The sequence below is a fragment of the Stegodyphus dumicola genome, chromosome 8 (assembly GCF_044657685.1).
Source record: "Stegodyphus dumicola isolate Sdum_Otavi_A_Nest chromosome 8, ASM4465768v1".
Classification (NCBI taxonomy): domain Eukaryota; kingdom Metazoa; phylum Arthropoda; class Arachnida; order Araneae; family Eresidae; genus Stegodyphus; species Stegodyphus dumicola.
The window spans coordinates 15170527-15183592 of record NC_140775.1 but is presented as its reverse complement, the minus strand read 5'-3'; the positions used below and the strand labels follow the sequence as shown (position 1 = coordinate 15183592).

The 13066-nt window shown below is 32.5% G+C and overlaps 1 protein-coding gene across 3 annotated transcripts in view; it reads left to right on the top strand.

Annotated features, from left to right (window-relative positions):
- LOC118182352 (teneurin-m-like) overlaps positions 1 to 13066 on the top strand; it is an 828075-nt gene that overhangs the window by 788728 nt on the left and 26281 nt on the right. For all 3 annotated transcript variants that reach the window (XM_085821598.1, XM_085821597.1, XM_085821599.1), the window contains 3 exons: positions 1016 to 1265; positions 6726 to 6955; positions 7055 to 7212. In XM_085821598.1, the coding sequence (XP_085677724.1) occupies positions 1016 to 1265; positions 6726 to 6955; positions 7055 to 7212 (638 nt within the window). The remainder of the gene's footprint in view (positions 1 to 1015; positions 1266 to 6725; positions 6956 to 7054; positions 7213 to 13066) is intronic.

Here is a 13066-nt window from a genome sequence, read left to right as displayed (position 1 = left end):
AATAAAATATAATGTATTAGTATAGCATAATGAATTCATTGCCTATTCATGCCTAAAATTTCAAGTTTATTCATCATTTCTGTGAGATATGTAAGCTTCTCATTTTTCTATATTATCAGTCTTACTTTTAAATCCAAACAATTTTGTCATTAGATTTTTGATTTTTTGCCTTACATTATGCCCTTCAAAATTTTTACCATGTACCTTCAAATGATATGCATATCCTTTGTTGAATATCATTCTTTACAAACACTATAAATCTTTTCACCATAATTATCTCCGAAAGAAGTTTTACAGAGATCAGCATTTCTGAGAATATTAGTAAACAGCATATCCTGTTTGTGTCACTTGTTGCAATATACAATCAGAGTCATTTCAAACTTACTACATCTGTTAACTTTTAAATTGGAAACTTAACAGATGCATTGATTTTTGATATCTAAGAGACAGGCATAACTTACAAAAATTTTATCCTGTGTGCTGAAGCGGTATGTGTATGTAATCCTGACTGATAAAGACTAAAGCACAGTGAACCATCTCATGGTAATTATCTTTGACATAAAGTGGCCAGTACGTAAACATCACTTCTCCGTGAAAAGCACTTTCATCAAAGATCCAAAATCATCTGAAAGTGTGAGCATCTGTCTGAATTTTAGAGAGAGATCATTATATATATATAGAGAGAGAGAGAGCTTAGTTTAGAAATTATTTTATATTGTCAAATCAAATATAGGCTAAGAAATTTTTAATACAGTTTATTATTTTATTTGCATGGGTGTTTAACTTACACCTTAGAACCTTAGAAAGCCAAACTGTTATTGTATTATATAAAAATTTTGTTGATAAAATTTCAGCTGGTAATAAACTTAACGAAAAATGGACTACTAAGTATGATAATTGTTAAATTTAGGTACAAGTACATATTATATGATTTTATAAATTTAATTATCTTTTACATGTAGAATTTATAAAAACAAGATAACATCATTATGCCAATATCACTTTTATTTTGCAGGCATATTAGAAAAAGGAGATGGTAGTACTGTTTACCTGAAAATGAAACCTAAACTTCTTCTGACAACAATGGGTAATGGAATCCGTAGACCCCTCGAGTGTGAGAATTGTAATGGATCTGCGAGTCAACAGATGTTGCTAGCTCCAGTCGCTCTTGCAAGTGCTCCTGATGGTAGCATTTATGTAGGAGATTTCAACTTAATCAGAAAAATAACTGCTGAAGGAATGGTGACAACTGTTGTACAGTTAAGGTACAATTTTTGGTTTCCCTATAGAAAGTGCTTATGTAGATTATGTCAGACATATTTAGAGAATTTTATCATCTTAAGTTTTAAATCTGTAAAGTTTTCTTTGCAATATTTGTAGCGCTGCTTCAGTTCTGTCAAGTTTCTAATTTAGTTAAAACGGAATGGCAATACTTTTTCTTCTCTCCACAAAAAACAAAGGTCGGTATTCTATCATGCGATTTAACATGCATGTAAAATGTAAATAAATATTATGAATAAGTATATACAATATATTTAATCCAGAATGATCTATAATCCGCACCTCAAAGCTACAAACTTTCTGCGTATGCGTAGCATTTACGCATGTGCATAATACGTTTACACATACACGTTTAATGTATAACGGATGGTATAAGCTAGGCTAAAATTATCTAATTATGTATTTCATTTAATGTTACAGATTGCATTGTTCCTTAATCTTCTAATTTGATCCAGCTTATTATTTTTTTGCAGACTGTTAGAGCAATTTTATAAAAAGTAAGCTTGAACTTTCGATTGTGTCAAAAAGAGTTTCCGATTCTGGAGCTACCAAAGGATCTACAAGGCGAAAGCATGTTTCAATGTCCATCAAACAAAAAGTGGAATTGCTGCAAAAAATGGATAAAGACATGAAGAAAGTGACAGGATAGTGAAAACAAAAAAATTTCAATTGACAAGTTAGTCAGTATCCTCGGCACAGCAATTACAGGACTCGAACAGCGGAACTTCGTAACTGAACAAGAAATTATGTCTGTTTATAGAATTAAAGAGAAAGTATTAGCACATAAAACAAAACAACTTAAACCAACTTACATTGAAAGAAATGTTTAATAAAGTAAACAAATAAATATAAGCTTTTTTCTTTTTGTAAATTTTGATAACCTTTAGATCATAATTGCTCTTTATTTCATAAATTACGGTTTCATATTTTTAATTGTATAATTTCTGCATGCCATCTTACCAGATTTAAATTGATGATCTATAATCCGGAAAAACCCCTAATCCAGAATGGACGAAGTCCCAGCGAGTCTGGATTAAAGACTTTGTACTGTATAATGTTGTAAAGAATAAAATATTGATTCTATTGGGGTTAGAGAAGTACTTCAATATTTAATTAAATTTAACAAATACACAATAATACTTTTCAAGATAATCTTCTATATTTATTTACTATAAAAATGTGCTTACCAGTCTTTTCAAAATTTTGGGCTTGTGTTAATTATCATATATCATTATAAACCATGCAACAGGACAAAAGTCACCACTGCATAAAAAGAACCTAAATTTCTACAGTGAGCTCCCAAATAACCAGAGTAATACCAAGAATGATGTCCACAATTAACTCAAATCACAGTTAATCTGAAAGCCATTAAAAAAAAAAAAAAAAAAAACTCACAATAATTGCGAATATCCCTTATTATTATCAACAGAAAATACTATTAACAATTTACTTCTGTTTTTGAAGCAGGCTTAATCTGAAAAATAAGTTCATTTGTTTATATAAATTAAATAAGTTTTCAAAAGAAAAAGAATAGACTATCAATAACAGAAGAATAAGCTACATAAGAAATGAAGGAGCTAAGAACTCCCAAATACCATAGCATCATCTTTTATCATTGTTGTTATCCTATATCATTTTTTTCTCTTTTGTGTTTTTCAATGACAATTTTGCTTTATGCTGATGTTTTGTAACAGTAATTTTCCCCATCATTCTGTAGTAAACAGATTCCCCCCCTTTTTTTTAAAGGTAGACACCCACTTACACACTTATCCCTTCTCACCTGATTGGGAACAAACTATATTCTATGTGTCCTTACAAGTGCCCAGTTCTCAGAGTGCTATTATTTTACAAAACATAAGACCTTTAATTCATTTTCATATTTAACTGCTTAACGGTTTTACGTGTATGTCACATGAACAGCCATTTTTTGCTTAGTTGTTTTGCCCGTATGTGGTATGGCCATTTTCATTTCCAAAGTTTTAGTTTTTGACTACACGGTATTACTTATTGTAGTTTATCTTTTCTGTTTCTAGATGGCATTACCTGACTGTAAGAAGAAATTAATCAGTTTCTTTTGAGGGGGGTACTGAATTTTTAGGGAAACATCTTTATTGTAATTTGCATGTTTTATTTATTTAATTTATTTTTTCCTGTTCCTTGTCTTACAAGTACATTAAAAATATTCTTCCTGCACCGTTCCTTGTTTTAAAATTGAATTTACTAAGAAAAAATTTTAGCTAAAATTAATAATAGCTAAAATCTCCAGATGTATTATAAATATGCAGTGTAAAGCTATGTAAAAACTAACTAAAGCCAGCATAATAGAAGTCCTTTATGTAAAATAAGCTTACTACTCAAATATGTGAAATAAAGCTAGCATTATAGGGTAATTATAATTTTTCTGTCTATATGTATACTTTATTTTTGAAATATGAATGAATTTTTGCATATAATTTATCTAAAAATGCAGTTTTCTTTCAAATTTTATGACCAAAAAATACATTTGAAATTTATTGAGCAAAGAAATGGTTAATTAATCTGTAACTGCTTCATGAACTGAGCAATTCAAAAGTAGTATTTGCAGGTCTGGATAATTATAGAGTGCCATTATCACTCTGGAAGCCTTCAAAGTGATATGTTGGTGGTGACTGTTTTTAATGTAATTAGTGCCCTTTGGCTTAATTTTATTTTAATTATATATCTAAGAATATTCATGGCTACCTTTCATATTATTTTATTTTAAACTGACTGAAAAAATTTTAAATGTAATTTACTTACACACTGATGAGCAAAAACATTATGACCATCCCAACATTTTTCAATGAACTCATCTGGATTGTGCAGGGCATGCGATTAAGTGGGAGTGTTATTTAACTGCTGCTGGAGAAGGTAAGGAATCATTCTTGCACATGCTTTTGTGAGTGATGTCAAAGGTTGCTGATATAAGCAAATTTGACGGAGAGCAGATTGCAATGGCTGGAAGACTTGGAACGAGTATCTCGAAAACTGCATGACTGGTAGGTCGTCCATGATCTGCCATTGTTAGTATTTATGCAGAGTAGATAAATGATGGTAAAATCAGCACTAGACTCCAATGTTTTGGATATCTACGTGTCACCAATGAAAAAGGACATTGGAGACTGTCTCGCTTGATACAGCAAAGTCAGCACCTAACAGTGGCTTAGCTGATAGCCCAATACAGTGCAGGTCCAAGTGCAAGTGTTTTAGAACACAGAGTTCAGCAGGCACTGTTAGATATGAGACACTGTGTAGCACAAGTCCCACTTGTGTACCTCTGTTGACCAAGCATCACTGTCAACAACGCCTACAGTGGGTTTGGGAATCTCAAGACCAGACCATGGTTATGTGGAAGACACTTGCCTGGTTGGATGAATCATGATTTCTTATTCATCATGTCGATGGTCGTGTCAAGGTATGCCATCTTCCAGCCAAACAGTTGCTCCGCCCATGTACAGTAGGTTGTTGTTAGTGGTGTTATGCTTTCGGGAACATTCTCATGAGCAGCTCCGGGACCCTTAATTATGGTAGAACAGACCATGAAAGCTGAGGTCTATTTGAACATAGTTGTGGATTAGTTGTCTCCTTACATGGTTTCTATCCTCCCAACTAAAAGTGGAATCTTCCAACAGTACAACACCCAATATCACAAAGCTCGAAATGTGGCATGAGGATGAATTTCTATTAAAGTCCTGGCCACCTAACTCACTGAATCTTAACCCTATAGAGCACATTTGGGATGTCATGGAGCGACAACTCAGAGCTCAAACACCACTATGTCCAAATATCTCAGCTTTGCATCACCACTGCTTGGGTACAACCTGTACCGTAAGCAGCGGTCATGCAAACCCGAGAGTTGATACAATTTGTCTTCAGTCATCTACCAAGAACTTTTGGCATCCAGACCAAGGTGAGTTGCATCTATTTTGAAAGCGAAAGGTCACACATGTGTTACTGTGTGTGTGATTATGGCAAAGCCTCGAGGGCTATCTGCCTAAGGGGAGGAATGCATTCGTGGAGGACTTTCTAAGGGAAACTGGCTCGTATACACGTTATACATAGGGAAAACCATGAAAACGCCCATGCAGCCAGCCGGTTTGCGGGATTTGAACCCAGGACCAAACTACCAGTGTTCAGCAACTTTACTGCTCGGCCGCTGGTGGGCCATGTGTTACTGAGTAGGTGGTCATAATGCTTTAGCTCTTCAGTGTATATCCAATTGATAATTTTTATTAGCATTTCTAGTTTTATTTTAATTTACAAAGCATGTTTCTAACACCATCCATGCATTACAAACCTGCTAAAGATCCACCAACATCTCTTTTTCCAGTTGTTATGGCTATTTTGAAATTAAACTCCAAATATTAGTAAACCCAATTTAGTTGGTATCAGATAATTAATTTCGCTATTCAACATAGCTTAAGCCTTTTTATATACTGAGATGTTCACATGAGAAATACCCAGAAAAAGTTATTTTTTAATCAGTTACATATGGAATTTATTTATTTCTAAATACAAAAATATTTGCATTTTGGTAATATAGAAATAATCACTTCATAATTATGCCTAAACCTTGCAGGCTTTCACAAATTTAATAATATTCTTAGGTCATTAATTTAGTTATTGTTTCATTTTTGTTGATTTCTTCACTATCTTCAATAGACAATAGGATCCCAACCTATCATCTAAAATTATATCTTGGATAATCTACTTACACACATAACCTTTCATTGATTTCATGTTTATAATATTTTAGATTTTATGCAGTCTAAAGTGAGATGGAATTACACTATGCAAGAACTGCTATTTGTGCAACAATATGGGAAATTTTCCTTCTTGAAAATTCAGAGCCTAAGTTGTCTTGATTTGCAATTTAGCCTTAAAATTAAAGTGTATGGGTAATCAACACATTATTTTTAATGTGATTTTTATTGCCTCATATTCTATCAAAAATTGTAATACACGAAAGTTGTGTTGAAGTGTTTCCCAACTAATGTTGCACAGAACTGTATGGGATATGTCTCAAAATTAAATATACCAATTAAATTAAAATTTCCATATTTCCCATGTTGTACCTGTGAGAATGAATAACTTCTACAATAAAAGCTATGAAATGGACTCTTATATCTTTAAGGGAATTTGCATGTCATGAACCTTTTCAATGCCACATGTCTTTCAACCTCCGCCCCCCCCCTTTTTTTTTTTTTTTGTGTGTGTGTGTGTGTGCGTTTACTTTTGAAAAATGCAGAATATCCTGGGTAGCTGGTGTGCATTTTGCTCACTTTCATGTATTCTGCAATGAGTGTTCAGTAAATCCCAGTCACAATCTGAGAATATTCTGCTTTTTATGGTTAATCTTAGTTATTTAAAATATAAACTGAATTATTTTAACCAACAAGATATTAAAAAAATTTTTTTTTTAATAGTACTGCACAGGTTGCATATAGATACCATCTAGCTGTAGGTCCAGTCGATGGAAGATTATACATATCTGATCCAGAAAAACATCAGATTTTAAGAATGAAAGAAGAGGTTACTAACATCCAAGACAATCTAGAAGTTGTCGTAGGAAGTGGTGAGAAATGTCTTCCTGGAGATAAGTTGACATGCGGTGATGGGAGGCTAGCAACCTTAGCTAGACTGGCTTATCCTAAAGGTAAACTAATGGCTGTTTGCATCAAGACATGACATAATTACTTTAATTATTATTAAATATTTTGTCTATGAATTTATACTACTGTTTTATGAATTTTAGGTATTGCAATATCTGCTGAAAATGAAATTTATGTTGCTGATGGTACAAATATTAGAATGGTGGATAAATTTGGCCTTATTCATACAATTATTGGAGATTATTATCATAAAAGCCATTGGAAACCAGTACCTTGTGGAAGAACTGTTAGTTTATCTCAGGTATATTAAATCTGTGAAGAAAAATATTAATCAATTGCAATCATCATTTAATTTTTCCTTACTTGTGTGTTAGCCAATACCTACTGATACGTCACTAAAACCATCACCTGTCATCCTGATTCCTGCTAGCATCCAACAACCATAGAAACTGTTTCAGAGTAATCTTGGAAATATTAGATTATTATTTGTCTCTTTTTCCCCCTCCTTCGTAATTTTTTCTATTTTTGATTATTTATTTATTTATTTTAGAAAGGAACAATGGTGATGAAAAAAATTTTCCCCCTGCAATTTATTTTTAGAGCAGTTAGAGCTAAAATTAGACCATTTAGAGCAAGCACATCTACATTGTGTGATTTATTTTAATAACTGCATGAAAAATTATCAGGACATTTCTTGTCTTGTTAATTTTTACCGTGTTTTGTGTCATGCATTTGCTAGATTTGCTGGGAAATAAAATAGAAACAATTAATTATTTCAAAGCATATTGTAAGTGCCAAAAAAATGGTGAGTTTTCCAATTAATTATTGAACAATGAAATGTTTATGACGGAAGTTTTACAGCAATAACCAGTAAAGTATATTAGATTAAAAACTGGGAATTGATTTAAGAGAGTTCAGATGGTGTCTTATTTAGCAGGAAATCTACATAAAATAATAATCTGATGTGCTTTTGTATGCAGTTACCGAACACTACACTTCAGAAATAAAAAATAATAAATAAAAATAAAAAATAAATTTAAAAAAAAGGGTTCTATCAAGCTCTTGACATTGAAAATATATTTAAGTGCCAAAAGGATGCAATAGATTGTTGATGGTATTCAGCAGGTACGGTTAATACGCGATTTTGAATTTTTTTGTGACATAGTAATTTTCCTTAAAATATGTGTAATTACATACTGATAAACCTTTAACCCTTTGACATGCACGATATTATTTTAATAATTTTTTTTAACTAAAAACTCTAGAAATTGAATATTATGATCCTTGAGACAAATAATATATGAATTTAAAAAAATTTACTCTTGCCCATTGTTTTGTGGGTGGTGGTCGTACTGTGAAACCACCACGTGTCTAGGACTTTGAAACTTTCCTAGGTAGTAGGGAAAAAAAACTTACCTTTTTCCGCACGCCTTTCCAATAAATGACGAAATTTACGAATTAAAAAAAAAAATGCATGTAAGAATTGCATAATATACCGGGTGGCCATAATTAAACTGACAGTGCTCACAGTGTTCTGTAGCACGATCTATTTGCGAGAATGACGCCACATTTTGTAGGAAGATTAAACAAGACGAGGGATGAAGGATTCCATGAAAAAAATTAGTTCCAAAAGTCACCACTAGGGGAATATTTGGCGCTGTATAATAGAAAATAGAGTGTTAGCAAATGCAAATCAATACGGAAATTACCTTTTATTTTGCATTCAAATGAGGTTCAATGTGGCTGCTGTTGTTGTGGACCACATATTGCATTCTGTGCACAGTATGCACAACAGCAGAAAGTAATGTGTCTGCAGGAATCTCCCATACAGTCCGTGATATGTTATCCTTCAACGTAGCCAGGACCTGGACCTCTCCTTGACAGACCTTTGACTTAAGGTAACCCCATAGCCAGAAGTCACATGGGGTAAGATCAGGCGACTGAGGTGGCCATGCAGTTGGAAAATAGCGGCTAATGCCTCTTTCTGTTGTGAATTTTGTCGTAGCATCTGTTGCATCCATACAGCAAAGTGTGGAGGGGCTCCATCTTGCATGAAAATGATTTCTCCCAGGCATTGTCTTTGCTGAAGTGCCGGAATGACAAAGCTGCTCAACATGTGGCGATATTTCTCTCCGGTAACAGAACAGGTTTCCTGTCCTGTCGGGGTTTTGTTCTCATAGAAGAATGAACCTACGATAAATTCTGCTGTGAACCCACACCCAATCTTTCGTAAGATTTTCCATACCGTACTGCAAGGTATATCCATATTCCGAGCTACTCCACAAGCTCTAGAGGTGGCAGTAATATTGTCTGGTCTCTGTTGAAAATTGCCATGGCAACTGCTTCGATTGTATCCTGTGGTACAGGTTTTCGTCCTCTGCCTGACTGAACCTTCAGAGAACCTGTTTTCTCAAATGTCACAACCATTGCTTTTAGCCCATTAACTCAGTGCTCTGCAACCGGTGTGCCATGAGTAGGATATAGGTGTGCCGCAATCAAATACATGTATTTGACATTTTGCAATTTTTTATCATGTATTTAATACACAATGACAATTTTTTCCTTAATAATGTCTATTTTAAATGTTTTTATATATTTCACTGTTGTGTGGTTGTGTATGTGATTGTAAGTGTGTCAGCATTTGAATTTTTTCGGCATTTCCTTGATAACTTGGAACTCTTTGGTGTGCCACGAAATTCCAGAAAGATTTTTTGTGCGTTGCAGGTGAGAAAAGGTTGCAAAGCACTGCATTAACTGACACGGGACCGTTACCTTTACGCATTTTTTTGTGCATTCTAAAAGCACGAAGAGCGGCTGATGCTTTGCATTGGTTGAGGTAAAAGAATTTGACTAGTAACGCACGCTCGACTAAAGAAGGAGACATTGCGCATAAACTTTCAATCCGATTGATTCAAAACATAACACATTGCCTTTTAAAACTCAAGCAGCTGGCACTGTGTGAATGGATGTAGCGTGAAATTTAAATAAAGAACTTCTTCTTCTGCTCAGCGTATGTGATATTGCAGATCACGAGACTTTATCAGTGTTTATGTAGATTTTACGCTTTTTTAAAAGTGTTGCTCTATTGCACTTGAACTAAATCAGAAAATGTGCATAATGAAAGGTAATTTTATTCCGTATTGATTTGCATTTGTTAACACTCTATTTTCTATTACACAGTGCCAAATATTCCCCTAGCGGTGACTTTTGGAACTAATTTGTTTTTTCACGGAATCCTTCGTCCCCCGTCCTGTTTAATCTTCCTACAAAATGTGACGGCATTCTTGCAAATAGATCGCGCTACAGAACACTGTGAGCACTGTCAGTTTAATTATGGCCACCCGGTATGTATTTTTTACATTTTTTTACAAACTAAATAGTCAGAAAAAATTAAAAAGTAAACATTTATGTAATTTTTCTATAGCTGTGGAAGTATAAGTTCTTACATCATAAGGACATTTGGCTACATGGATTTAAAAAACTCAGTAAAATAAGGATAAAAAAAAAAGACTCAGTGTTTTTTTTTTTTTTTTTTTTTTTTTTTTTTTTTAATTGCAAAGAACAAATATTTTTTGTGACACTGTTTAAAGCATGTTTTGCCTTTTTGGTACATGCATAGACCCACATTGCACGTTTCACACATGTATCTTCTTCTATGATGTTTCTTCCTTGTGCTACAAGTGTGTGTACACTGATTGGATCTAAATTTCACTGGTATATGTTCAACATTATTTAGTTTCTTTTCATCTGGCACATGAAATTTGTGTTTTTTTTTTATGTTAATGGGGAGGGGGCTTGGTATTTTTGGCTTTGGTACGGATCATCCGTTTCCATTCATACTTATTTTATTTGTATTTCGTCTCAAAATATTCAGAAAATATTTTTAATTTAAATAAAACTTTACGCGATTTCTATTTTTAATTACAGCAAAGTATATTTACATTAAATTTAAACCACAGGAAATAATTTATAAAATTACAGTACTAGCTTGGGGAGCAAGTGTGTTGAGGTCAGAGAAAAGTCTCTGGAAAAGAAAGACCTTTTTACTGGGCAGGTGCATGTATTGTTTAGTAATAAAATAACTGTGATTTCAAAACCCCTTATCTATATCCGGGTAGAAATAAACATTCCTGTTTGAAAAGCAAGCAAATGCCAGTGGTTTCAAGGTGCGATCACCGAGCCTCTAGAGGATTGTAAGCATTTTGGCACAATGCTCTAGTGGCGCAGTGGTCATGCCCTGAAACCACAAAGCAAATGCCATACATATAGAGGTTTTTTTTTATATATGCAGTTTAATTATTGCTATTTTTTATTGTTTATGGTAGAAATCATGATGTGCGATGAATAACTTTTGAAATTTAAAGTGTTTTATATTAATAAAAGGAAGTTATTTTGTCTCATTGAAAATGAATTTTAAAAGACGTCCGATTTGAAGTACCAAGACCTAAAACATCTATGATTCTGTAGTCATTTTGTGTTATTTAGAGGTAAAAGATCAGTAATCAATTGATTTTAACTCAAAAATTTCGGAAGGAAGAGGAGAAAAAATTCGAAAATTGGTGGTTTCAAGGCGCACACCGCGTGTCAAAGGGTTAAACCTATAAAACAATGTACCGCAAAAGTCATAGTACTTACTGCATGTACAAAGCTTTAGGACAAACCTAAAAATAAATGGAGATATAAAGCAAGAAATTGTACTGCTCTTTAATCTTTTATATATTATCTTTCTGATACTTCTCAAGTCTTGACATGTTTTTAAAGCTTTTGAATTTCTTTGTAAACTTGGAACCATCTCAAGTCTCAGTGTACAGATTTTTTAAAATAATTTTTTAAATGTTCTCCACATGGTACATTTTAAGGAGGAGAATAAGAGTGCTATTTTTTTTTTTTTTAATAAGTAATAATTTGAAGGAAAAGTTTCTCTTCTCACTGTTTATTGGTTTAATCCCTAATAACAGGCATATAAAATCTAACAAAGACTTCAAAGCTTCTTTCTGTAAGCAGACAATACTTCAATGGAATCAGATTGAAAGGTGTTTGTAATACTTATCAGTTATCAGTCATTCAACAGCTTTACTAAAATTGGGTGAAAATGCCATTTTAAAACTTTATTAGATGCATTATGTAATTTCATTCATCTCTATTTTTAAGTATTTGTTTTTCTGCCATGTCTTATCCATATCTTGTACCATTATATTGTCACCAAATAATCTGTTTGCAGCAGTGTTAACCACTTAACGACCAGTGCATCGAAATGTAAATATTCTAGAAAAGTGCTTGAATTATTTTGTCTAAATTCATATAACAACTTATTTATTTTAGTCTCTAGACTAGTTTTAAAATAATTTGTTTTATTGAAAAGGAAAGAAAATATATTGCTAATATACGTTTTTGGACATTTCCATTCTACTCAAATTTATTCTTATGAAACAGGAAAGAGAAGAAAAACAGTAAAAATTCAAACTTAGTTTGCTTTGCCTCATAAATGAATTATACTGCAATAGAGATTATATTCATGAATGTACAGTATAAATAAATTTCTCAATGAAAGAGTAAATATGTATTATATATTAAGTATGAGTGTTGCCAATTGTGAAACATAATGAGAAAACTAGAGTATGCTAATAAAAGCTGTATGCTAATAAAAAATCTCCCCCTTCAAAATAATAATAAATTTGCAATATTAAACTTCAGTTTGCTATATAGCAGCTGGGGGAAAAATGTTCACCATTAAAAATTAAAAACATGAAGAATCATATGAATAACTTCTTAAATAAAAGTAATTACAAACTCATAAAACTTAAATCTTTACTGTTGAATGAAATTCAGTGAACTCAAAAAGAACAGATATTCTAAAAGCAGTTCTGAAGTTTATTTCTGCTTTTCTTTTTTGAACATAAAGTGGCATTAAGAGAAAATATGTCAAAATATTAATACGTATGTTACTGCTTAATTGCTTAAACAAAATTATATATATCTATATTATCTATATATTATCAAAATTGTATATTTATTTTACGATAAAATTTCATGTCTATCAGATTTTGCTCTAGGTGTTGGCTATGCATACGATATAGAATTCAAAATTGATCTATTGATGTGTACTAAGATATTAGAAACCGGTTTTACTTATCATATTTTCATGGTACAAAACT